General features: G+C 43.3%; 1 protein-coding gene across 5 annotated transcripts in view; it reads left to right on the top strand.

Annotated features, from left to right (window-relative positions):
* FYCO1 (FYVE and coiled-coil domain autophagy adaptor 1) overlaps window positions 1-23,683 on the top strand; it is a 90,368-nt gene that overhangs the window by 48,543 nt on the left and 18,142 nt on the right. For 4 of the 5 annotated variants that reach the window (XM_065398679.1, XM_065398676.1, XM_065398675.1 and 1 more), the window contains 4 exons: window positions 6,483-6,578; window positions 8,535-8,745; window positions 12,443-12,552; window positions 12,970-13,219. In XM_065398679.1, coding sequence (XP_065254751.1) covers window positions 6,483-6,578; window positions 8,535-8,745; window positions 12,443-12,552; window positions 12,970-13,045 — 493 coding nt within the window. In that variant the 3' untranslated portion in view covers window positions 13,046-13,219. Of the gene's footprint in view, window positions 1-6,482; window positions 6,579-8,534; window positions 8,746-12,442; window positions 12,553-12,969; window positions 13,220-23,683 lie in introns of those variants that run through there. The other variant, XM_065398674.1, reaches the window with a different exon arrangement.

Here is a 23,683-nt window from a genome sequence, read left to right as displayed (position 1 = left end):
TTAGATAAAACGGTGTATATATTTGAAGGTACAGCAAAAAAAGCAGAAAACAAATTTTTTTAAACAATAACTGCTTAATGGGATATCCGCGGAAAGATCGTTCAAGCTAATTTATCAACTTAGCTACATGAATAGGCCAATTAACCCTATTCAAACCAGGTCTGAAACCTGCTTGCTATCTAATAGCCAAAGATCTCTCTCCCTGAGATCGCGTGTGTGGGGGTGTGCTTCCCCTGGGAGGAAATATTTCCCCACACCGCTGTTGGCCCTATTTCATGTATGAGGTACCATGCCTCTGGGATTGCTTAGTGGAAAACACACTATTAACAATATCAAAACATCTACTGTTCTATCAAAAACAAAGGGCAATTCACCACTCTGCACAGTTTCAGTCACTGTCTAGCTAAATCATGATTGTAATCTGTTTTCTCCTTTGACTCGTGAATCACATTTCCACAAATCACCTTTGATCATCTACTCTAAGAAGCATCTCAGCAAAAACAGCATGGAAATTGCTGACTGCTCAATGTTATCTGCTATAGTCTAGTGACGTTGCTACTGTCTGCCCTCCATCAGGGTTTCAGGGTTAGAGGGCAGCTTTGAAATCTGCCAGCATCTCCGTAGGAAACCCACGCACAAGGGCTGCTGAGGAGATGTTCTGAATCTGTGTATTCCCCAACTACCCTGGCCTCACCATTCTCTGGCCAGTGACAAATGCTTTTTAGGCTGTGCTGTCCCCCTGAAGCGGGGGGTTTGTCATCAACACAATCTGCCCCCCCACAGCAAATGTTCTGTCTCAGGGGCTTTATTCATGGGAACAAACTGACTTCTGGCCTTGGCAGGATTTAACCCTGCACCTTCAAAACACAGTTCAGAGCCTGAGTTCAGACTAGAACCCCAAAGTTGCTTATTTGAAACTCTTCACTGCTTCTCTGAACCTCCAGTACACAGTATTTGGTTGGAAATGAAGCTTGAACGGGCTTTGTTCCTCCTTCAAATCCCTCCTTAAAACTTTCCTTTGCCATGGTGCCTACAAAAAACTTGGCAATGTTTTCGCAGCTGATATGCTGAGACTACTGCCTATCAAGCTGACTAGGATTGTGTCTTTGTTTCTTTGTGCTTCCCCATCTGTCTGTATCCACTCGTTGCCTCTTGTCTTATACTTTGATTGTAAACTCTTTGGGGCAGGAACCATTTTTTGTTCTGTGTCTGTACAGCACCTAGCACAATGGTGTCCTGGTCCAAGACTTGAGCTCCCAGGCACTGCCACATACAAATAATAACTAATAATTGAGGCCCTCCTTCATTCGTGATATTGCAGAAATGGTGGATCCCGCAATATTAGGCTTCCACTGAAATTTTTATTTTAATTAGCTTACTTTGCACAGTCCACAATTTTGCATATATTTTGAGTATGCAATTAGTACTGCACTAACATTCAAAGCCTATAAAATGTAAAAAGCTTAAGTGACTGGACTTGATTTCTACAGCAGTTGTGTTATAGGGTGACCAGATGTCCCGATTTTATAGGGACAGTCCTGATTTTTGGGTCTTTTTCTTATATAGGCTCCTATTACCCCCCACCCCCTGTCCTGATTTTTCACATTTGCTGTCTGGTCACCCTATTGTGTTAAGACTTTTAGTCTTCTGAATTTTATATTGTACCAGTCAGGTTTTTTTTTTTTTAAATGAGTGTAATATAGTTGCTGCATAATGTCTGGTTATCAAAAAAATTAACATAATACTTGAGTGTTTATATTGTTCCAGCCAGGGATGCCAGAATGGGGGGGCCATGGCCCTCCCACTCTCTGGTAAGGTGGAGGGTCTGCGGCTCCCTGGCCTGGCTCTGGCTTTTGGCTTGGCCAGGGGCAGGACCTCAGGGGGAAGAGAAGAGGCAAGGGAGGGGCCATGGAGGGAGCAGGGTACCCTGCACTCCCCCACTTTTGGGATGGCTTCGCCACCTCTGCTAGCAAATTTTTCTTAAACAAATAGGTCTACTCTGGCTTTTCCAAATTAACGCTATTAATAAAGGTCCATTATTACTTTCCCATGATTTTCTATGTCTTGTCCACAACTCAGCCGCAATTATTTGAAGATCATACCACTATTCAAGTAGGGCCTTACTAATAATAATCATGTCAGGTAAATTCTCTTTGGACAAGAAATTCAACAAGAAATTCTGTGAGTTCGACTGGGAGTATTTCATAGCTGCTTCTTCCAGATGGAAGCTCAGATGTTTGTGAAAATGGAAAATGATGGGGGGGGGGAGTTAGACAAGCAAGTTTTATTCAACTTTGGCTTCTGAAGTTAGCAAAAACTCAGTTGTTTCCTATTTTGTTCAACTGGGGCACTAAAATGCTATCATAATATTTCTAGTTTAATTTCAGGGGCGGTTGTGAAAAATATTTTCCATTCTTTAGTTTTTTATTCTTATTAGTCATGTCACTTGATCCATTCTGCTTTTAAAAGAAAGAAAAGCAAAACAATCTGAACACTCTTATATGGCTGAGAACGAGTTATGTGCATCATGAAAACGGTAGGAACAACCTTGCTCAATGAGCGATGGACTGCCACCTAGTGAGGTTAGATAAATATACAGAATTATGTTCTGTAAATTAATGGAACACCACTGACCTCTATAGGCCACATTCTTCACTGGTATAACTCTGGTGTTCTCAATGGAGTGCTACCAGCGATGAATTTGGACCATTGACTTCAGTGGAGTAGCATCACAGTAACTGAGGTGAGAAGTTGACCAATGAGTGACAAATATAGTGTGAAAGGTGTCAAGTCAGGTGTAAGCTGTCAGAAAATGAGTAAACATGGCATAGTGTACCTGGCACTGATTTGATGCTCAGTGGGTGGGCAGAATTAGTTGCACTTACCAGTTAAATTGCATAGCAAGTTGAGGAGAGGGCCAAGTGAGACAATGTACAAGGCCAGCAGCCACAAATAGCAAGGACCTCAACGGAATAGTAAAAAGTGTGTGTTTGGTCAGGGGATGGAACATGCCGTCACATGTTGCCCCCGTGGTTTAATTTGTATTCCAAGGGGCCAGTAAAGAGTGTGGGATTAATGGATTCATTAGGGAACTTTAATCCCATGGCACAAATCCTGACAGCAGAGTCTGAGCCACTTATAGCAAAGCCAGAAGAATGATTTTTGCTGTGGCAAATTGTTTAAGGATGTCTACGCTGTATAACTAGAAGTAACGGGAGGAGCCTGAGCAAAGGAAAACTTAGGCTGAGTAAAATGGAAGATAGCCCAGAAGGAGGTGGTGGAAGCCACATTCCTTGATCTCATTAAAACTAGACTGGGCAAAGTATTATAGAATATATTGTAGGGAAAAGTGTTACATTGGCTGAGAGCTGGACTAGCCGACCTAATAGATCTTTTCCATCTCTAATTTACTTAGCCACAGCTTTGGAGGGGGCAGCAGTAGGCCAAGGAACTACAGGAAAGATGAATCATAATTCTACAGATGACAAGCCATTATGAGTTAATGTAACTTGCTTGTATAATGCTTGTTGTTTGTAACACACTGGGGTGTCGGTGTGACCTACTGGTTGGAACAGGAGTCTGGGCTAGTGATTGGAGCAGAATCAGAAAGCAGAACCAGAGGTGTGGTCAGGGGACAAGCCAGTGATCAGATCCAGGAATCAGGAGATCTGAGGAAGGCAGGGACTAGGGCAGGAGCAGGGAGAGGCACTGGTTAGAACAAGGGCTGGTACAAGAAGCAGGTCTGGCACAGCTGCAGGCATGGAACGCATTGAGCAGACACTGTGCTGCTGTTGCTATCAGGCTTAAATAGGGATCTGTTGGCTCTTCTATCCAATCAGGGAGCACAGTCACTTAGTGATGGTTCATTGGGCCCAACTAAACTCATTGGGTTGCTAGGCGACCGTGCAAGGAATCACCTGAGTTCCTGACAGTGTTGCCCCTCTAATTTTTAATCCGTAGTTAAGCTAAAAGCCTACTACCACTTCCCGCTAATGGAGTTCCTTCTTTAAATTGGTGGATGTCTGTGCATTGGTGAAGGTGACACATTCATACCCGCTGATGATCTGTGGTGGGGTTTGTTGCACTTAGCTGCTTTTTCTGCACTGCTGGTAGCCTTAACCCCATCATCCCCCTTATCGTAAAGTTCTATAGAATTTCATAGAAAATGAACTTTTCTATAGCTGTTTGGAACTGCTCTATAGAATGTATTAGAGAATGAAATCCTTGCTATACAGTTCTGTAGGATGGTTCAGAAAACCATAAAGAGAGATCATGCTCTATTACATTTTTAGGTTTTTGAAGGAATTTCTATCGAACCCTGTTAGTTTCCTACATATTAAAATCTACAGGACTGTCCCATAAAAATGGCAGCATAACTGGCTCCGTTGGCACGTTACTGTTGGCTCCTGTAACACCTCTGATGGGGGCAATACTTCCCTTACTGCACCACTTTTTCAACAAACTATGAGGTCTTCCACTCCACTCACTGTAGCATGTAATGGAGAGACGCATATGGGGGGTTGATTCTATGATAATTTGATGTTCAATATATTCCTGTTCCTGGTCCACCCATTATTTCCAATAGGTGCAGAAGATTTAACTTCTTATCATGAAGATACGTCCTGTAAATGTATTCCAAGGTGGAGCAGCATTTTGAGTGACATCATCAGAATAATGAACCATTTATAGAACACTTTGTGGGCTAGATCAAGTATAAATTTACCTCACTGTGCCAGGCTAGACCCATGTGCTGGAGAGGGAAATCAGACCACATTGCTGCTGTCTGCCCTCCGTCAAGGGTTCAGGGTTAGAGAGCGGCTTTGAAATCTGCCAGCAGCTCTGCAGGAAACCCATGCACAAAGGCTGCTGAAGGGATCCACTGAATCTGTGTATTCCCCAACGGCCCTGGACTCACCTACTCTCTGGACAATGGCAACCACTTTTGAGGCTGTGCTGGCCCCCTGAATTGGGGAGTTTGTCGTCACCACAATGTTCTCACCCTTCTGCAGACTTTGTATCTCAGGTGCTTTATTCATGGAAACAAGCTGACTTCTGGCCTCAGCAGGATTTAACCCTGCACCTTCAAAGCACAGTACACATCGACTTATGTATATTAGGGTTGCCAACTTTCTAATCGCTCAAAACCGAACACCCTAGTCCTGCGCCTTCCCCGAGGCCCCGCCCCCGTTCACTACATTCCCCCACCCTCGATGGTTCGCTCTCCCCCACCCTCACTCACTTTCATTGGGCTGGGGCAGGGGGTTGGGGTGCAGGAGCAGGTGAGGGCTCTTATCTGGGGGTGTGGGCTCCGGGGTGGGGCCAGAAATGAGGGTTTCAGGGTGTGGGAGGGGGTTCTGGGATGGGGCAGGGAGTTGGGATGCGGGAGGGGATGAGGGCTCCGGCTGAGGGTGCAGGCTCTGGGTTGGGGATGAGGGGCTTGGGGTGCAGGAGAGGGTCTCCAGGCTGGGTGTGGGGCAGAGGAGACAGGAGGCTCTGCACCTGACCCGCAGGTACCACCTCCCCAGTTCCCACTGGCCAGAAACTGGCCAATGGGAGTGTGGAGCCGATGCTTGGGGCAGGAGCAGCGCGCAGAGCCCCGTGGGCCCCCCGCCTAGGAGCCGGACCTGCTGGTCGCTTCCGGGGCACAGCGTGGTGCCAGGACAGGTAGGGACTAGCCTGCCTTAGATCCGCAGCACCGCCGATTGAACTTTTAACAGCCCGGTTGGTGGCGCTGACTGGAGCCGCCAGGGTCCCTTTTCAGCTGGGTGTTCCTGTCGAAAACCGGACACCCGCTCACCCTAATGTGTATACTGGTAAAAACCGTGTCTTCCACTAAATATCTAAGTATCTTGGAGACCTTGTCCGCTTTGTTGTTGTGCTCAGTCTTGTTTAAGGGTGTGCAGACAATGGGCTGGATTCTGTCACCCAACTGTAACTTGATTGATTTCAGTGAAATCATATCTAGGTGCACATTACCATAAGTGAGAGAAGAATCTGGCCTGTTCAATATAGTTCATCATTTTACCCCTCACTGTGGATTTTCTCACTCTTACTGAGGGGAAGCAGGCCTTGGAAGTAAGGGATAGTTTTGGGACAAGGTTTGAGCTTGATTCCTGGATCTGTCCAGACTTCCTGGCAAGTCACGTCAATCTGTCTGTGCCTCAGTTTCCCATTCCTAAAAATGGAGCTAGGCAAAGGGTAGGAGAAAGGCATAATTGCTATCTTCTCTATTTACTCTTTGGGGCAGGAACTGTCCCTTACTGTATGTATGTACAGTGGCTAGCACAATGGGGCTGCAGTCTTGATCAAGGCCTCTAGGTGGTGCTGTGTTAAAGTAGTTAAGATAATCAAGTTTGGCCCACAGTAAATGAAATGAGCCCACTGCTGGAGGCATGCGTGCAAGGGGTACTACGGTGATTACTTTTCTCTGCATTGTGCTGTTTCAGAAAATATTTAATAAGTTTTTTTCCTTCTTGCCACAGAAACAGCACATATAATTCTTCGACCTTGGATGACTCAGAAGAATTGCAAGTGGCCCAAGATGCTGAGATATGTTTGCTGAAGTCAGGAGAACTGATGTAAGCAGAACAGCTTCATTACTGTCCGGTTTAAAGAATAACTGCCAAATCGGCATGTTGGATATCATCTTGGTCAACTCTCATTGACCTCAGGGGGAGCAGTCCGTATGCATCTGAGGGCAGGACTTGGCCCTAAGAACAGCATCATGGGGATATACCTCGGTTAAATAGTGGGTGTGGGGGAGATAAGGAGAGAATCAGCTTGCCCTCCTGCCTGCCCATCCGTTTGGGGCCAGGAAAATCTTCCCTCCTACTACTGCTAGAGTTCAGGGGGGACTGAGACCTGTAAACAGAAATTGGAGAGAGGCTTTTAGCACTTCGATACCTGGAGGAAGACATTTCTCAATGCTCAATTAATCTTCTGTGTTTGGTGAGCCTTTGGGGGAGCGGCTTATTTCCCATCAGCCACCTCTACCCAAAATGATTCTGGCATATCTACTGCTGTCTATGGCTTCTGTCCTGATGAATACGTATATGCCACAATAGGAGTAAATCTTCAAAAAAGCCCCAACCCAGCCTGCACTTGTGTGCCCACAATCCCCTGCACACACATGACTCGAGTGCTAACATTTACACACAATGGCAATAGAGTGTGTCACTTGCACAGCAGCTAATAGAATTGATATGCACAAAACCCATCATTCTTATCCCCACCCGTAGATGCCCCTTTTTGAAAATTTGGCTCAGCTGTGAGAAAGGTTTATACTTTGACTACAAGAAGGTGATTTGGTCTGTGCTGGGATTTTGTTGTGGTCTTTCTGAGAGCCCAAGCAACGGCAGCTGTAACAAAATACACACCCAAACAACAGATTGAGGGGTGGGGGAAAGAAATGTCATTAGCTACTTAAACTCTGTCAGACGACCCTTAATTTTAGTAGTTGTTTCACCTTAGGTAAGAACTAACATTATGAATAAAGCTAAACATTTCTCCTTGGTTTGGGAACAGTAGTTATCATTAAAACTCAGCATTTGCCAACGGATGGCTAAGATACCACAGTGATCCCCATACTGAGAGTTGGAAATAACTATGGGAATTGTGTGGTATCTGCTGGCAAGTGCTGATTTTTGATGGTGGACAATGAATTTATTACAGTGTATCATAATACCAGAGATCACGGTTAGCTCTTTGCTTAGATGATTTCTCTTGATTCTAAATAATGATATATCAGACCAACTCCAATGGAAATACTGTGGACTTGATCCTCCTCAGCTGGTTAATTGGTGAGGCTTCATTGAAGACCATGAGCTGAGGATCTAATTATATAGATGTGAAATATATCACTATAGAGAGGCAGTCTGACAAAATGTTAAAGGGCTAAACCTCCCAAGGTCCTGAAGAGAATTCAGTTTTAATCTTAGGTTCCAAAGTTGGTACTTATGTAGTTTGCTTGTTCACTGACGATGTGAGCTTCAGGGTTAATTACCCCAAAAGCCCCAGGACAGAGCACAATGTGACATTTAGTAGAACGGCTGCTCATAGTCACTTGCTCTGTAAATCTCCCTAAACATCCATTTCTCGGTATGAATGATGTTAGTATGGTAAGTGACATTGGCTTACATATAAAGGAGACAGCAGAGGGCAGCAGTCTTTTTCATGACATCTTTTATTACAAACATTAAGTCGTATACTTGCTGATCAAGAGAAACAACAGTGTAAAGTGAGACTGAAGTCACGTATCTGCACCACACTCAATATTACTTCTTTTTAACTACACTGGAATAAATGAATGAGTGAAGTCGCTGAATGCCAGCAGCAATAGAAAGCACTAGGCTGTGATCATCTGGTCCTTGCTTTCATCCAAAGTTGTATAGCTGCATCTTCTAGACATGCCCCAAAGTCACCGAGGAGTCTGCAGGAAGTAGGTCAGACAAAGGAAAATAAAATATCAATGCCCACTGTTCAGATGTCTTCACAATCTAATTTGATCCTCTCCAATGGTTATGTTTGTCTTTCAGGATAAAATTACCCCTTACAGTTGAAGAGATTTTAAATTTTGGGGAAGACAACAGGGAGCTGTTCATTAAGTCCAGCACCTACAGCACCATCCCTATCACCGTGACAGAGACTGGCCTTACAATCAGCTGGGTGTTTTCATCAGACCCAAAGAGCATAGCATTCAGCGTTGTCTACCAAGAATCAGAAGAAGCAATGCTGGATCAGTGCAAAGTAAGGCAGTTATTTCAGGATGGGATTTTTTTCCTCACTGACCTACCTCAGGAATTGCATTTCACCACATGAGGTGAATGAGTTTGTCTGGAGGAACCAGCAAGCTTACTTACCATGGCCCCAACAAATGTCACTGGAAGTTGCATCGCTGTAGTAACAAATATGAAAGTGTCAAAATGTCTCATCAGGAAAACTGTTCCTTGTCCAAAGTCCATTGCCCTGTTGCGGTGGGAAGAAGTACACCTTTAATTATTTAGCGTTGCCTGGGGAAATAGGGTGACATTGCACTGACTGGCACTTTAGCTTCTGATGTTTGTATTTAAAGTTAAATCACTGTCACTAAGCTAACCAATCGGCTCCTTCAGCTCCAACCTGCAAAATCTGTGTAGTGTTTAGTTTTTTTCCTTACATTTAATGCAAAAGACAAATATTATTTGTAAATAGCATAAGGCTCAATCCGGCAGGACTCTTAAACACATGCCGTCCGTTGAAAGATGAAGTAGTCAATGGGGCTACTCACAGATTTAAGATTAAGCGTGTGCTTCAGTGCATTGCTGGATACGACCCAAAGTGCTCAACATTTTGCAGGATCAGTGCAGAAAGCCCCACAGTACATTCCTGATTCACACTGCATGTGTCTTTTATAGGAAAAAAGGGGTGGTGTTAACCCTTGTTAAGCTAACTTATGTTAACTAAACCTGTGTTAAAATTGTAGTGAAAACAAAGCAGTTATAGTTTTAACCCATGTTGCTGGGAAGACCTAAGGTTCCCCATGACCAGCTAACACTGATTAAGGTCATGTCTATATGTACAGCACTGCAGCACATCTGGTGAAGACATTCTATGCTGATGGGAGAGAGCTCCCTTCACCTCCACGAGCAACATAAGCTACGTCAGCAGGAGAAGCTCTCCTGACGATGTGGCACTGTGCACATGACCACTTATATCGATGTGATTTATGTCAAACAGGGGGGTGGTTTATTCATGCCCCTGAGCGACATATGTTTTGCCGACACAGGCTGTAGTGTAGACATGGCCTAAAACTATAACTGACTTTTCTTGAGGACTTTAACACAGATTAAAAATACACTTTTTTTCCTAGCTAAGACAAGTCCAATAATTGTCCCATGGCCTTCAAAAGGGTCACTAGCACAAGTTGCATGGCCAAAGCCATATTTTGTATTTCTTACATCACTTGTATACCCTCCCTCGCCAGATAAACAGAGCACAAACATGAAGAGAAGAAAGAGTGAGGAGAAAAAAATTGTTACTTTATAAACTGCCGGTATGCCTCAACCCTGCTGTGGAGGGTGATAGGAAAGATAGCTGGTCTCCTTGCTCTTCCAGTCCCTGGCTTCTCCACTAAGGGCTTGTCTACACTTCCAGCTGTGCAGCACCGGGGCAGCTGTGCCGCTGTAGCGCTTAGTGAAGACGCTAGCTAGGCCAATAGGCAAGCTTCTCGCGTCGGCATAGGTACTCCACCTCCCCTAAAGGCGGTAGCTATGTTGACATGAGAAACCCTCCCATCGACCTAGTGCTGTCTACATCACAAGTTCGGTTAGTATAACTGCGTCGCTCTGAGGTGCGGATTTTCCACACCCCTGAGCGACAATTATACTGACATACGTTGGTAGTATAGACCAGTGGTTCTCAAAGCCAGTCCGCCGCTTGTTCAGGAAAAGCCCCTGGTGGACTGGGCCGGTTTGTTTACCTGCCGCGTCCGCAGGTTCGGCCAATCGCGGCTCCCACTGGCCGCAGTTCGCGCGGGCCGAGGGATGTGCTGGCCGCTCTTCCTGCAGCCCCCATTGGCCTGGAGCGGCGAACCGCAGCTACTGGGAGCCACGATCGGCCGAACCTGTGGACGCGGCAGGTAAACAAACCAGCCTGGCCCGCCAGGGGCTTTCACTGAACAAGTGGGGGACCGGCTTTGAGAACCACTGGTATAGACCATGCCTAAGATGGCTGAAAGAGGGTGGTAGTTTTAACAACGGCTTTTGTGATGTGGAGAACTGGCCATTAGGAAATGATCTGAGACCCACAACCCATTTCATGAAGACCATCAAACTGACAGCCGCTGGGAATTGCTAGCATGAGTCATAACAGAACTAACCTAGAGAGCTATTGTTCAGCTGAAAGGGGCTGTAGTGAGCTGAGGGGTGAAAACATTATTACCAGTTCCCTGAGCCAGCCAGTGAAGCCTGTTTTTCTCTTAAGTTTATTTGGATCATTCTTCTTGTTTAATATACAGCTGGGAATAAGGATACGTCAGTAGTGAAAAAGTGTAGGCACCGTTCAGCTAAATTCTGAAGCACGTGCTTAATGTCATTGAAGTTCCACTGAAGTTAAGCATGTGCTTAAGTGCATTTCTGAATTGGCCCATAAAGCTTGTTACCAGATGTTAATCCCACCAACTCTGAAGTAAGAAATCTACAGGTTTAAACAATCCATTCTGCTTGTACATGAAATGTTCTCACACCAAGTTACCAGAATTTTTTCAAATCAGTTATACATACAAGTCCATCTTCCATTACATGGTGAGAGGGATAAATGGAATATCTCAGCAGTTTCCTGCTTGGAAAGTTAAAGTTCTCCTGATGATTGATTGAAGTATGACAGTAACTAGTTTGAGATACTGTATTAGGATTCCCATGGTATCACCTACAGAAATGTTCTCCCTTTTCAATAGCGTGGCAACTGCCAGCAAAAGGCTCAGAAATGCCAACTTTTCTTAGGAAAACCTTCCATTTTAAATATATTTTGATGGGGAATTTTTGGCTTTGTTTTTTTAATTCAGTATGTTCCACGGAGCAAAAACAATGGGCATTTTTTTGGATAAAATATGAATAAAACATTCAGTTGATGCTGCATTAAACATGCAGTAATTTAAAAGGCCAAATTAATCTAGACACCATTGGAACTAATTTAGTACCCCCGCAATGTTGGTTTCACAAATCCACACATGGGAGCTTTGAATTGAGTAGAGGGAGGTCAGGTCAGATCAGGCCTAGCTGTGTCTTGCTTAACGGGAACAAATGTCTAACCCTTTTCCACAGATGTCATGGGCCTGTTTCTCCTCTCTGACCAGTGCAGATTGGGAGCATGGAAGTCAAGGGACTATACTGGTGTAAACCTGTTGTATGGGAGAGGAGAATCAGGCCAAAGCTGTTTATGTGGCTTGACTGTTCTTTTTATATGCTTTGTTTTTAATTATAGAAATATTAACGAGTAGCACTTATGTATCTTCGAAATGTTTTATAAATATTCAATATTCAATGAAAGCTTATAACCAAGGGTACGTCTACACTGCACACTCACTATTTTTTAGCAGTGAGATGTCCTGCTGCCTCCCCACTGCCAGATCCTTTCACTGCTGTATGTACACTTCAGCATGGACACTGCCTGCTTTTCACCACAGTGTGTAGCTACTACATGTACCTTTCAAACCACCACCATCATTGGTGTGCATTGTAGATCTACTCCACATGTAGATGTCAGAAGAAGGTTGTCACAGGGAGACAGTTTAAATGTGACCTGACATTCACTCACAAGAACAGATAATGCAAACCAAGAGAAATACATACACATAAGGAGGCCCTCTTGTTGCCCCCTAGGAAGGTGTAAGTCCAAATATCTCTTCCAAACCTAGAGTAGCGGTAGAGCTTTGAAACCAAGTTCTGTTTTGATTTTTCAATTCCAGGTCCTCATTCCTATGACCCGCTGCAACTCTCATAAGGAAACTATCAGAGGACAGGTGAAAGCGAGAAACTGTGGTATCTACATACTGATATTTGACAACACCTTCTCTAGGTAGGTAGAGTCAGGGTAGAGATTGAAATAAGGAGTGTTTCATCACTTGTAGACTTTAATAGACTGGCTATTAAGAAAAAGAGGTCAAAAATTGGTTCAGTGGCCTGAGTTTCAGATTTTATTAAAGATCGTTTCCCGTGATTCTGTAACATTGTTCCATCCTTTGATGCTCTTGATCTCTGAGACGGTAAATAACAGAAACTTACCACATGATTATTTACAGCCAGTTCAGAGTCAGGATTGTCTTCTTGTAGTTAATGCTCCTACTGGATCCAATCCTTCAGTCCTAACTCACGCAAAACTTCTTGAAGTCCAATGGATGATTTGCCTGAGTAAGGATTGCAGGGTTTGACCAGCTATTATGATCTTACTTTTACTTGAGTTAGACTAACATAATCTTCTGTTTGTTTTGTACAGGTTTATCTCGAAAAAAGTATTTTATCACTTGACTGTTGAACAACCTGTGATCTATGATGGAAGTGATTTTCCATAGCCTTGAATATATGGTGTCCTTTTTTAATTATATTTTTAAGAAACACTATTATTTATATGTATGTAAGCACTAAAAATATCATTGTTTGAACACCTCCTTAAGCTATGCAGTAGTTACAAAACAAAGCACTTACAGTGTGTTTACACAAAAGAAAGAAACCCTTCACAGGAACACTAATGGCTCGGTACTGTGTAGAGATTGCTCAAAAGCCATGTTGTTTTGTAGAACTGGTCAAAAAAAATGTCTTCAACCTGTTTTCAATGAAAATTTGGTTTTTGACCAAATTAAAATTTTTGATGTTTTTGTCAAAGAAAACAAAAAATAGTTGGCTGAAAACTGAAAAATATTATTTTGTTGAAAAGCTTATATTTTTTTCTTGGGAAATTTTGATAAAAATAAAAATAAAAAATTGAAATTTTCAGTTGGGGAAAAAACATTTTCTGACCAGCTCATAATTATAAAAAACTATAAAAAAAAAATGCAACTATGCAAAACTCTAGACATTACAGATACGTATCATTAAAGGATCATTATTATCTTTTTCAGACTTATAAGCAATATACTTTTTAGATATTTAGTTTTGGTTTAAAATGTCTAACTGGGTTTTAAAAAACACTCTGACATTTAATGTCAATTACAAAAAAAAAAATGCTGCAACAGTTGTAAAATTAAGGATTATTTCTTCCAGTCTTGATCGCTCTTCTCTGTAAGTAGAGCCACTGAAATCAATGGGAGTTCTTGCAGAGTCAGGTACAGCGGCGGCTCCATGCACCAGCGCTCCAAGCGCGTGCCTGGGGCGGCAAGCCGTGGGGGGCGCCCTGCCGGTCCCTGCGAGGGCGGCAGTCAGGGAGCCTTCGGCGGCATGCCTGCGAGATGTCTGCCGGTCCTGTGGATTCGGCGGCAATTCAGCGGCGGGTACACCAAAGCCGCGGGACTGGCAGACCTCCCGCAGGCAAGCCGCCGAAGGCAGCCTGCCTGCCGTGCCTGTGGCGGCAAAAAAGCTAGAGCCGCCCCTGGTCAGGTAGCTCTCTAAGTAACTTACAGTGGCAGAATCTGGTGTATAATTGGCAGAAAAAATCAGCAGTTCTAATGTGTGACACTAAAGAAAGGGAAACAGGCATGTTTCTTTTTTCTGCTTTGGCTTCTTTTAAGCCACAGTAATCGCACAAAAATAAAAACTCGAAGGATACAAATGATGAGAATGATTCCTTTTTATAGACTGAGTGAAAGGTAGCAATTGTTGAGCCTCATCAGATTTGATCCAGTCTCGATAAGTCCACCCAAAACTGGATGCATATCCAAACCTAGTGAGGTCCTCCTCCTTCTCCCCTGTCCTCCTATCCTTCTCTCTCCTGCTTACCAGTTCAGCCAGGTCACTTTCCTTTGTCCTTCCCCTTATTCCTGCTTCCTCTACCCCAGTCTACCTCTTCCTCTGCTCCTTCCCTCCAAGTACAAATGATTTCCTCCCCATTTCCTGGCTAAATCTGGTGACTCCTATTACCATTCTCCATTGTCCATCCAGCCCTCATGCTTCACTTTCTCCATAGCCTCTCCCCCATATTTATCTCCCCAGAATAAACCAGTGGTTTGCAGTCTCTGCTGGGCCCAAAGTGGCTCCTGTATTCAAATCTTGTGCACTCATGGGCCAGGCTGGTTAAAAATTTTCAATCAAAACTGGTTTTAGTAGGAATTTTTTTATTTTATTTTAAACAAAAATCTCCATAGAAAGTGTCTGCTTTCTGCACAAAATTTGAGGGGTTATTTGTGTTTTTGAGGGGGGGGGTTAAATAAAAACTAGAAAAACAAAAGATTTTGGGGTCTCAGTTGGAAAGTTCTCAGTTTATCAACAGAAAGTTGAACTTTTTTTTTCTAAGCGGGGGATGGACATTTTCCAACCAGATCTCCTCATGGGTCAGAGATATCTCAGAATGGACTGGATATCCCTCACCGAAGGAGCATGGGAGCATGGGACCATGAGAGATTTCAATGCAGCAATTGGGGAAAGCCCAGCAGAACCTGCCAGGAATCTGACAGCTCCCTGATGGGAATAGCAGCTGATGTAGGGGGCCCTGTGAGGAGTTAGAGGAGGGAAAAGAAACCTGGGGGTGGGAACAGAAAACAGTGGGAGTTTCCAAGTCTAGGCTGAAGGATCTGGCTGGTTGACTGTAGAGGACTTGGAAGGGAGAGAAGGAGGAGACAAATTTGGGTACAAAAGAGCATTGGATGGAGGTGTGAGGGCTCTTTATCAAAGGTTCAGTTCAGTTTGGGAGAAGGATTGAGGTTCAAAGGGTGTGTATATTTTTCTGGTCCCGTACCTCAGCCCTAATGGATTCTATCTGATGGGGATAGCACTATTGCTGTGAAGGCACAGATTGTTCATGCTGATTGTAAGCACTGAGGTTCTGGTCACTTAACCAATAATGATAAAAGCACAGGACATTTCCTGGGGATTAATGATCATCTGAAAGGAGAGGAATCCGTGTCCCAAGGTACAGCTGAAGGCCAGTAATCCCTATTGCTGAGGTCATTGTTGCTATTGTAAACGGCAATGAAAGGGGATGGATGTTGTTTATGGGTGATGCACTTTTTAATTGGTCAGTATAGGGTATTTTTAGACCATAAATGCCCTCGCTATGCCCCCAATCCAAAGCCCACTGAAATAAATGTAAATCCTCTCATTGAGTTCAACAGGCTTTGGATTGAGCCCTATGTTAACCTGGCAGGATTTTGACTCATCTTGAGACATTCCATTGAGTTGACAATCCAGTTCGTCTTTCTTATTATATCAGTACTACATGTAAACTGTCGTGGGAAGATGTGTCAAAGAAAGATGCAGGGTCCTTTTCTTTGTAGGAACAGAGAGGTCAGAGACCATCACAACTGAGCTCTATACTGCTGCAAATACAATTAAATTTAAAAGATTCTAATCAAGATGGAAATGAGATTAAAGTGAGTAGCACATAAGCAATAAACAAATTATGCACTGGCAATTTCATTATTTACCAGCATATTATTTTAGTGCTGAGGTTATGTTTTATTCTTATTTAGGCAATGAGAGTTTATTTAATGTTTAAAAGTGGAATACTATGTACCATACACTATGCAATATAATGGCTGTTTCCTGAAGTCTACTGCAATTTTCCTTAAACTTTTAGGTGTGATTTTAAAAGCATTTTGCTACTGTTTAGCTAGAATACTAATTTCACTAAGATATTTTTCTTAAAATGCCAAACTTAAGTTAAAGGGACACTGTCAAGTGTTAGGCCAAGCTGTGATCTATAATATATTATAAATAATCTGGTGAAGGGTGGCCTCTGGATTTACTTTTTCTCTGTCTCTTTTTTAAATTTATCACTCTGTTGCAAAGATTTTTTTTTAAATGAACTGTTCATGTAGGGCCCAGAGTAGCTCTGCTTCTGCAAAAAAAAGTATTGCAACCTCAAATATTCAAAAACATGAATCTGCCCCGCCACCCCAAAATCTAGAGATTTATACGCCAATCATGAGATTTTTTTAAATAATAAATGTTGGACTTTTTATTTACCTTTTTTGCTTTTGAGTCTTTAGGTTGCATTTGCATCATATTTTCAAACTTTTCTCTGCAAGCATCAGGGGTAGAAACTTACTTATTGAAAAAGGAACACTGAGATACTCCTGCAACACCAGGACTCCAGCAGCTGGGACTTAGTGAAAAACACTAAAAACTGTAAGTGTTGGCAACACTGAAAAACAGCAATCCAGCATCAAAAGCACACATTTATTAACAGAACTCTCTTATCAGAGCTGTGCTGAGGTTGTCAATAAAGCTGTTAACACAAACGAGGTAAGAAATTTAGCAGTTGTACGACATCAGAAATGCAGGGTTTTGTTTTGTTTTTTTTAAACGTTTTCCAATTGAAAAAGTTGAAAAAAGCCAATATCCCAGAGCTTCACCCTAATGGGCTGTTATGCTGACCGGGGAGCAGCTGAGTATGCCCTGTGCTCTGGCCACACCCCGCACATCAAATGGAGATGTGGCTAGGAGGGGGTGGCAGCTCCACAACAGCCACATGGGCAATCCCCAGTGCTCCAGTAGGGTGGCTTTGGAGCCCCTCTGATCTCTGGAGCGCTGCAGAGGCAAAAAAACAACAACGCTATTTTCAAGCCAATACGAGGGTTTTACAAATAATGTATTTAGAAACAGGAGATTTATACTGTTAAAGTTCGATGAAATATTCCTAATTAATGTTTATGGTGCGGTTTAAACTGAACAGGAATCCAACCATGCAATCCAAAAGACTGGAGTGTTGCTACATATCAGGCCAAGGTGCTGTGCAAAGAGGATAGTGACAACCTGTTAACCTACCTGGTTTTCCATTCATACATTAATAAATGGAGGCAAAGCAGCCCCTAATGGACTATACAGCAAACAGAAAACAAATAGTCCAGAAGGATGGTACAAGAACAGCCATCAGTCAAGTGTCATAAGCCACAATTCAACAAAGTACTTACGCACATGCTTAACTTTGTAGTTCTTGGGATGGCTCGTGTACTTAAAGAGAAGCACATGCTCATGTGCTTTGCTGAAATTAGTCTTTTAAGATCTGATGATCAGCAGCAATGGAAATAAGACAAAAGACATTTTAATCTGTAATTAAATTAAATTAAAAGTGAGTGGTAATTTTGTTACACAATTATAGCACAGCAGAAGCCACTTACCCAACAACACAATGCCCATTACTGGGCTCAAGGATTTACACATATTTAAGTAGCAGTAACAGTAATGTGCAGTCAGGTGTGTTTTTTCTAGGAGTCGGAGGATATGGCTAATGATTCTCTCCCACCAGAGTTTTCTCTGCATAGGGTAGAATTTACTTGTTTTTTCTCTTTTTGTTTTTTCATTGCTTGACAGTGTTCCTTTACATTTCTATAAGTGGTTCATGAAAACTTACTGACATGTATTGCATAAAAAGAGTTTACAGCTTTGTAAAATGCTGAAGTTGTAAAGCTGCAATACGTGACTTTGCTTGATTTTGTTTTAAAATTGAACTTGCACTATAGTTTTAATAATTCTCAATGAAATTTACTGTAACTTCTTCAGAAATATCTTTTGGTCATAACTGCCAAAGAATTGCACAATGGATTTGCACCAAGTTCAACTTAACTTTCACAGAGGAATAAAGCTTTTTTGAATATTGAAGTCTGTACATTTATGGGGATGTAGACGGCTTTGTACTGGAATATTTCTTGATGCTTTTTATTTTTACTCAGGAATTCAATAAATAAAATTCTATATCATTTAGAGTGAGCATCCTTGGTTTTTTAGCTCACAGATATAGCTTTGTCTTGAAGATGAGAAATTGAAATACTGCGCAATCAGCTTTTAAGGAAGAAAAAAATTAAGAAAAATCTTGAAGCTTGAATGTATCATGCCAATAAAGTAACCGGGTGAAATTCACACCTCTGCAAATGCTTACATGGTGCATAGACTTTGTGCTGGTTCTTTGCACAGAGGTGAATTTAACCCATAATGAGTTGCATTTAATTCAGAGTATATACGGTAAGGACCCAGAAGTCAAATTTGTAGTGAACAAATTGTTATTAGGGGGGTCTGTTCTTTGTTATCTCAATGAGAAGACTAAATGCCCCTGGGCCATAATCATCATTCATCGACACCTAGACGAACTGAGTCAATGGAAAACACATAGGTGTAATCGAGGTCAGAATTTGGCCCGAGCCTGGGTCAACAGACTTGGGCTTGCAGGGCTCATGCCACTCTGCTAACAATAGCTATGTAAACATGGCAGTTTGGTCTGGAACTCCTAGTCTGAAGGCCACAACTTCAAAGTGCTGCTACACAGCTATCTGTAGGGTGATTCCAAATCTGTTGACCCAGGCTTAGAGGCTCGCTGCTGGTGGCTCTGTAGATGTACCCTGAAATGCACATTTATGCACCGATATTAAGTGGCTTTATTTTAAAAAGTGCTGAGCACCCAGGAGCTTCCACTGAAGGTGCCCATATATGGAAGTAGGAACCTAACTTTAGGCACCCACATTTGAAAATGTTGGCTTTATCCTACAATGAAATAATGGAGGGGATAACTATGGTACGCGGGATGGGGAGGGACATCAATTTGCATGGCACAAGTCTCTGTTCAAGTGGGTGAGAAGAAACAACATCACCACAGATAGCAATGCATCAGTGAAGGACCATACATGGGATGGAAAACAACTGGGGCGCTCCTCAGAGATTTTCCCACTTCCTGAAAGGAATCTTGTCAGAGTGGTGTTTCAGGTGAGTGAGCCAGCAAACCTGGCTGTGACAGGTGAGTCTGTGCCAAATGAGGTCACGTGTTTGTTTAATTTTGTCTGTGCTGTGTAAGTTCTTATGAATCGAGCAAGTGCTAAAACTACACAGGAAGTAGCCTGGCTGCAGGGTGAAGCCTGTGAGAGAAGCAAACAACAGTCATGATGCAGAGAGCTGAAACTACACCACCAAGCGTATACATGATATTGGCCAAAGTCTGCCCTCATGTGTGCACAACTCACTGGGCCCCCTGTGAATGGTGCTGCATTTGGCCCATCAGATGGAAATGTTTCTTTCTGTAACACCAATTTTTAAGCAGCTCATTTCCCACAGGTTTTTGAAATTATTCTCTCTCTTTCCTATTCTGTCTCCTCAAATTCTGTGCACAAAATCCTACTCAGAGTTATGTTCTCCTCTGTTACACTAGTGTAAATCCAGAAAAGTTACATCAGCTTTCTTTTGCTGTAACTGAGAGCAGAAACTAGCTCATAATTCTTACCAGTTTTTATTCAGGCAAAAGTCCCAGTGAAATCAATTCAGAATTTGGGCTGACTAAGACTTGCAGATATGGCACAGTTATTATATAATGTGTTGGACAGGTTCCAAAACGGGTCAGTTTTTCCAAGACTTTCTGTCCAAATTATGCCAAAGTCACATACCCTGGAATCTAATTGATCTATTTCTATCATTGCTTCAAAAACCTTCTGATGACAATACAAAGAGATTCAAGAAGTGATTCATAGGCAAAGTAGCATGACCAGGTCGCAACCTTTCTGTATGAGAAAATACAGATTAGGTTTCAGAACACTCAAAAGCTTTATGTGTCAATTAACCCAGGAACATGGTTCACCAAATACCACACAGCAAAGAAGCCATTATTTCTATTAAGGAGACTTAAGACTTCAAAGGGCTGACAAAAAAAAGTAATACTGAAAGTGACATGCAAACAGGTTGGGGTATTTTGAAGTTCAGTCTTTCACTTTTTTCCCACACTGGGGGATACGTGAAGAACAGTGGTGAAGAGCTAATAAGTGCCTCATGGGTAATTATCTATGTAATTTGGTCTGCTGGTGTAGATTTTTTCGATTGGCAGATGTTAATGTGGTTTTCTTGCTGTTTGAGAAGTGTGTGCACTGTCTATCGTACGTCAAGATTCCACTGCTTTAGCCAAAGCCTGAACTCACTGTGGTTTTCACAGCTGAGCTAAAAAGACAGGGCAAGCAGCACTCTGCTCACAAGGTGAGTCCTAGGAGCTGCTGACTGGAGTTGGAGCTGGAACCTGTGTCAGAGAAGGCCATTTGTCCTGGACATCAAGTCAGTGCGTAAGGTTTGCTCGTTTACTGTTCAGGGCTAAGGATTAAGAAGGCAGCTTGCAGGGGAAGTAAAACTTTAACTAGAATTTAATTAGCAGAAGAACAATGCTATGTTCATAGCTCATTTCTGTCCCTGCCTTGAGGTAGGTGAGTCTCCAAAGGGGATCTAAGTAACACCTGTTCTAAATGTTTGTGGGTGTTTAAAAAAAAAACCTAGATGAATGGAGTGTTTTACCAGGATAATTATATTCTATAGAACACAACTTTAATATATAAAGCCTCAGAAAGTGCTGTGAGGTTCAAAAATGTGTCCATTGGTTTTATTCTATGCTCCAGTGCAGCGAGCATCTCAAACAGACACGAACTGAGGATTTGTTTTCCATAACGTGCTTTGCTGTCTCGTATACTAAAAGTAATTGGTCTATTCATGTTCTTTTCATGCTGTTTCACCTTGTGTTGAAGCACCATCCTGCATGGTGCTGAGCACAATCAATGCTCACTGAAGTCGGTGATAGCTGAGGGCACTCAGAATCGCCTAGGAATGCTCCACACCTTGTAAGGCCAAATTCTCAATAAGTTAATAAATCCTACATCATTTGGATAAACAGCAGTTTTGTTACTTCTGCTTGCAATTTGGGGCTTTGTCTTCTATGCATAAGCCCTGTCTTAGCTCTTTCTTTAGGACTTTTGCTTGCCATTTCCTTTAAAGTGTTATCTTTCCTTTTCAAGACCATATTTCCAAAGCATTCTTGAAACTTGCAGTCTCAAAACTGCCTGTGTATGTCCGTTTGCCCGCACATGTGCCAATCAGGTCAATGTATGTCTAGTTGCCTCCTTTGTGCACAACAATTTAGGCTTTGTATGTGCCGATGGGTCAGTGTGAAAATTGTGCTCAGGATGGAGGCTAGCTGGGAATATGGTCCTTAATTCCAAAGCCCTGTGTGCCTGTTGCACTCGTCCTGGAGCCATGATAACACTGAAAGAGCTCCTTCCACGAGTGCTTACTGAAACTAAAATGGCCACCAAGAGACGTACAGTCTAGTGCATGTTAGGGAGCAGAAGAGAAAAGACAGCAAAGCTGTGCACCACTTATGCCCAGACCTTGTCAGTCAGAAGGATGGTCTTGTGTTTCTGGCACAGAAGAGGGAGACAGGAGACCCTGACCTGGGTTGTTTCTCACTCTGCCGCAGTCTTCTTGTGCAATTGTAATACTGAAAGGCTAAATTCATTCATGCCTGTGAGGTGCTTTTGACACCACTGAGCAGCAGATGCTATAGATGTGCAGGACATTATAATTGCATAATGTGTGAGACTGGCCCATCTCCAGTGACCAGAGTGGGAAAGTCTCTCCAAAATGTTCCTGCACCTTAGGTTCCACTCCTTCCCTCTCTCTGCTTTACAGGCCTCAGGCTGGATGCACTTTCTGAACCAGTTTACTATGCTCAGTTTATAATCCTTGGTTCATTCAGGCATCCGTTTGTTTGTTACGTCCAGCTTTACCAGAGGGTAAAAGGCAAATGCCATATTGCTAGAAAATTACAAATATGACCCTCTAAAAATTGTGCTGTACGATGCAATGTTTATTTATGTGTATATATAGTGCAAGTGTCTAACATCAAAGCATTACGATACAAACCATACACATAGTTTCACCCTAAGGTCAAAGACCTACCAAAAAAAATCTAAATCAACCCAGTTCCACAAGGCCCACGTTTGCGATAAAAAGACAGGCAAGAAACCATCATATGTTCATTATTCTGGCAATGTAGCAGCTTTGGAAGTGGAACAAAATTAAATCTGCGTTCACTAAAGTTACACTTACAAATCAGAGACTGACAAAAAAAGCAATGGGGGAGCCAAAGTGGGGACTGGTGTAAATCTGGAGTAGCTCTGGTGAAGTGGCCAGAGTTACTCTGAATTTAAAATGATGTCAGTGAGTGCAGAAATAGACCCTAGATGATTCTGGAGCTGACCTTGAGAAATGTTGAAACTCTCACTAAAAACAGCTTTCACTTCAGGTTGCCAGGTGTCTGGTTTTCGCCAGGAACGCCCAGTCGAAAAGGGACCCTGGCAGCTCCAGTCAGCACTGCTGATCGGGCCGTTATATGTCCGGTCAGCGGTGCAGCAGGGCTAAGGCAGGTTCCCTGCCTGCTGTGGCTCCCTGCAGTGCCTGGAAGCAGCAGCTTGTCCCCCGTGTGGCTCCTACGTGTAGTGGCAGCCAGGGGGCTTTACGCACTGCCTCTGCCCCAAATGCCGGCTCCGCAGCTCCCATTGGCTGGGAACCGCAGCCAATGGGAGCTGCGGAGGTGGCGCCTGCAGATAGGGCCATGCGCAGAGCTGCCTGGCCACGCCGCCGCATAGGAGCCGGAGTGGGGACATGTTGCCGCTTCAGGGAATCGCCTAAAGTAAGTGCTGCCCGGATCCTGCACCACTGACACCCTCCCATGCCCCTGCCCCAGCCCTGATCCCCCTCCCATCCTTCGAAGCCCTCAGCCCCAGCCTGGAGCCCCATCCTAAACGCCTCACCCCCAGCCCCATCCTAGAGTCTGTACTCCCAGACAGAGCCCCCACAACCGCCCCTGAGCCAGCCTGGTGAAAATGAGTGAGGGAGGGTGGGGAGAGCAAGCGACAGAGGGAGGGGGCATGGAGTGAGTGGGGGAAGGGCCTCGGAGAAAGGGCGGGGCAGGGCAAGGTTGTTCGGTTTTGCGTGAGTAGAAAGTTGGCAACCCTACTTTCACCTGTTACAGAAAAGGGACTTTGAAAAGCTGCCAGTGACATGACCGTAACAATCTGTAGCATTTTTCATTTATGAAGCATTATACAAACATCAACCAATTAAGGCCTGATCCTGACAGGTACTGAGCACCTGCAATTCCCATTGAAAATAGTACTGGCCTGACTCCTTCCCTGGCTTCAGTCAGTCGGCATGGATGGGAATGGGGCATAGTGTGAAGCAGCCACCATGTCTTAGCTATGTCCATGGATACAGTAACTGAGCTCCATGACCACATGTGATCATTCCCTTAAATCACTTGCTGG

The sequence above is a fragment of the Emys orbicularis genome, chromosome 2 (assembly GCF_028017835.1).
Source record: "Emys orbicularis isolate rEmyOrb1 chromosome 2, rEmyOrb1.hap1, whole genome shotgun sequence".
In the NCBI taxonomy this organism is placed as follows: Eukaryota; Metazoa; Chordata; order Testudines; family Emydidae; genus Emys; species Emys orbicularis.
Note: the sequence above shows the minus strand (reverse complement) of the source record. Positions and strands in the feature narration are given on the sequence as shown.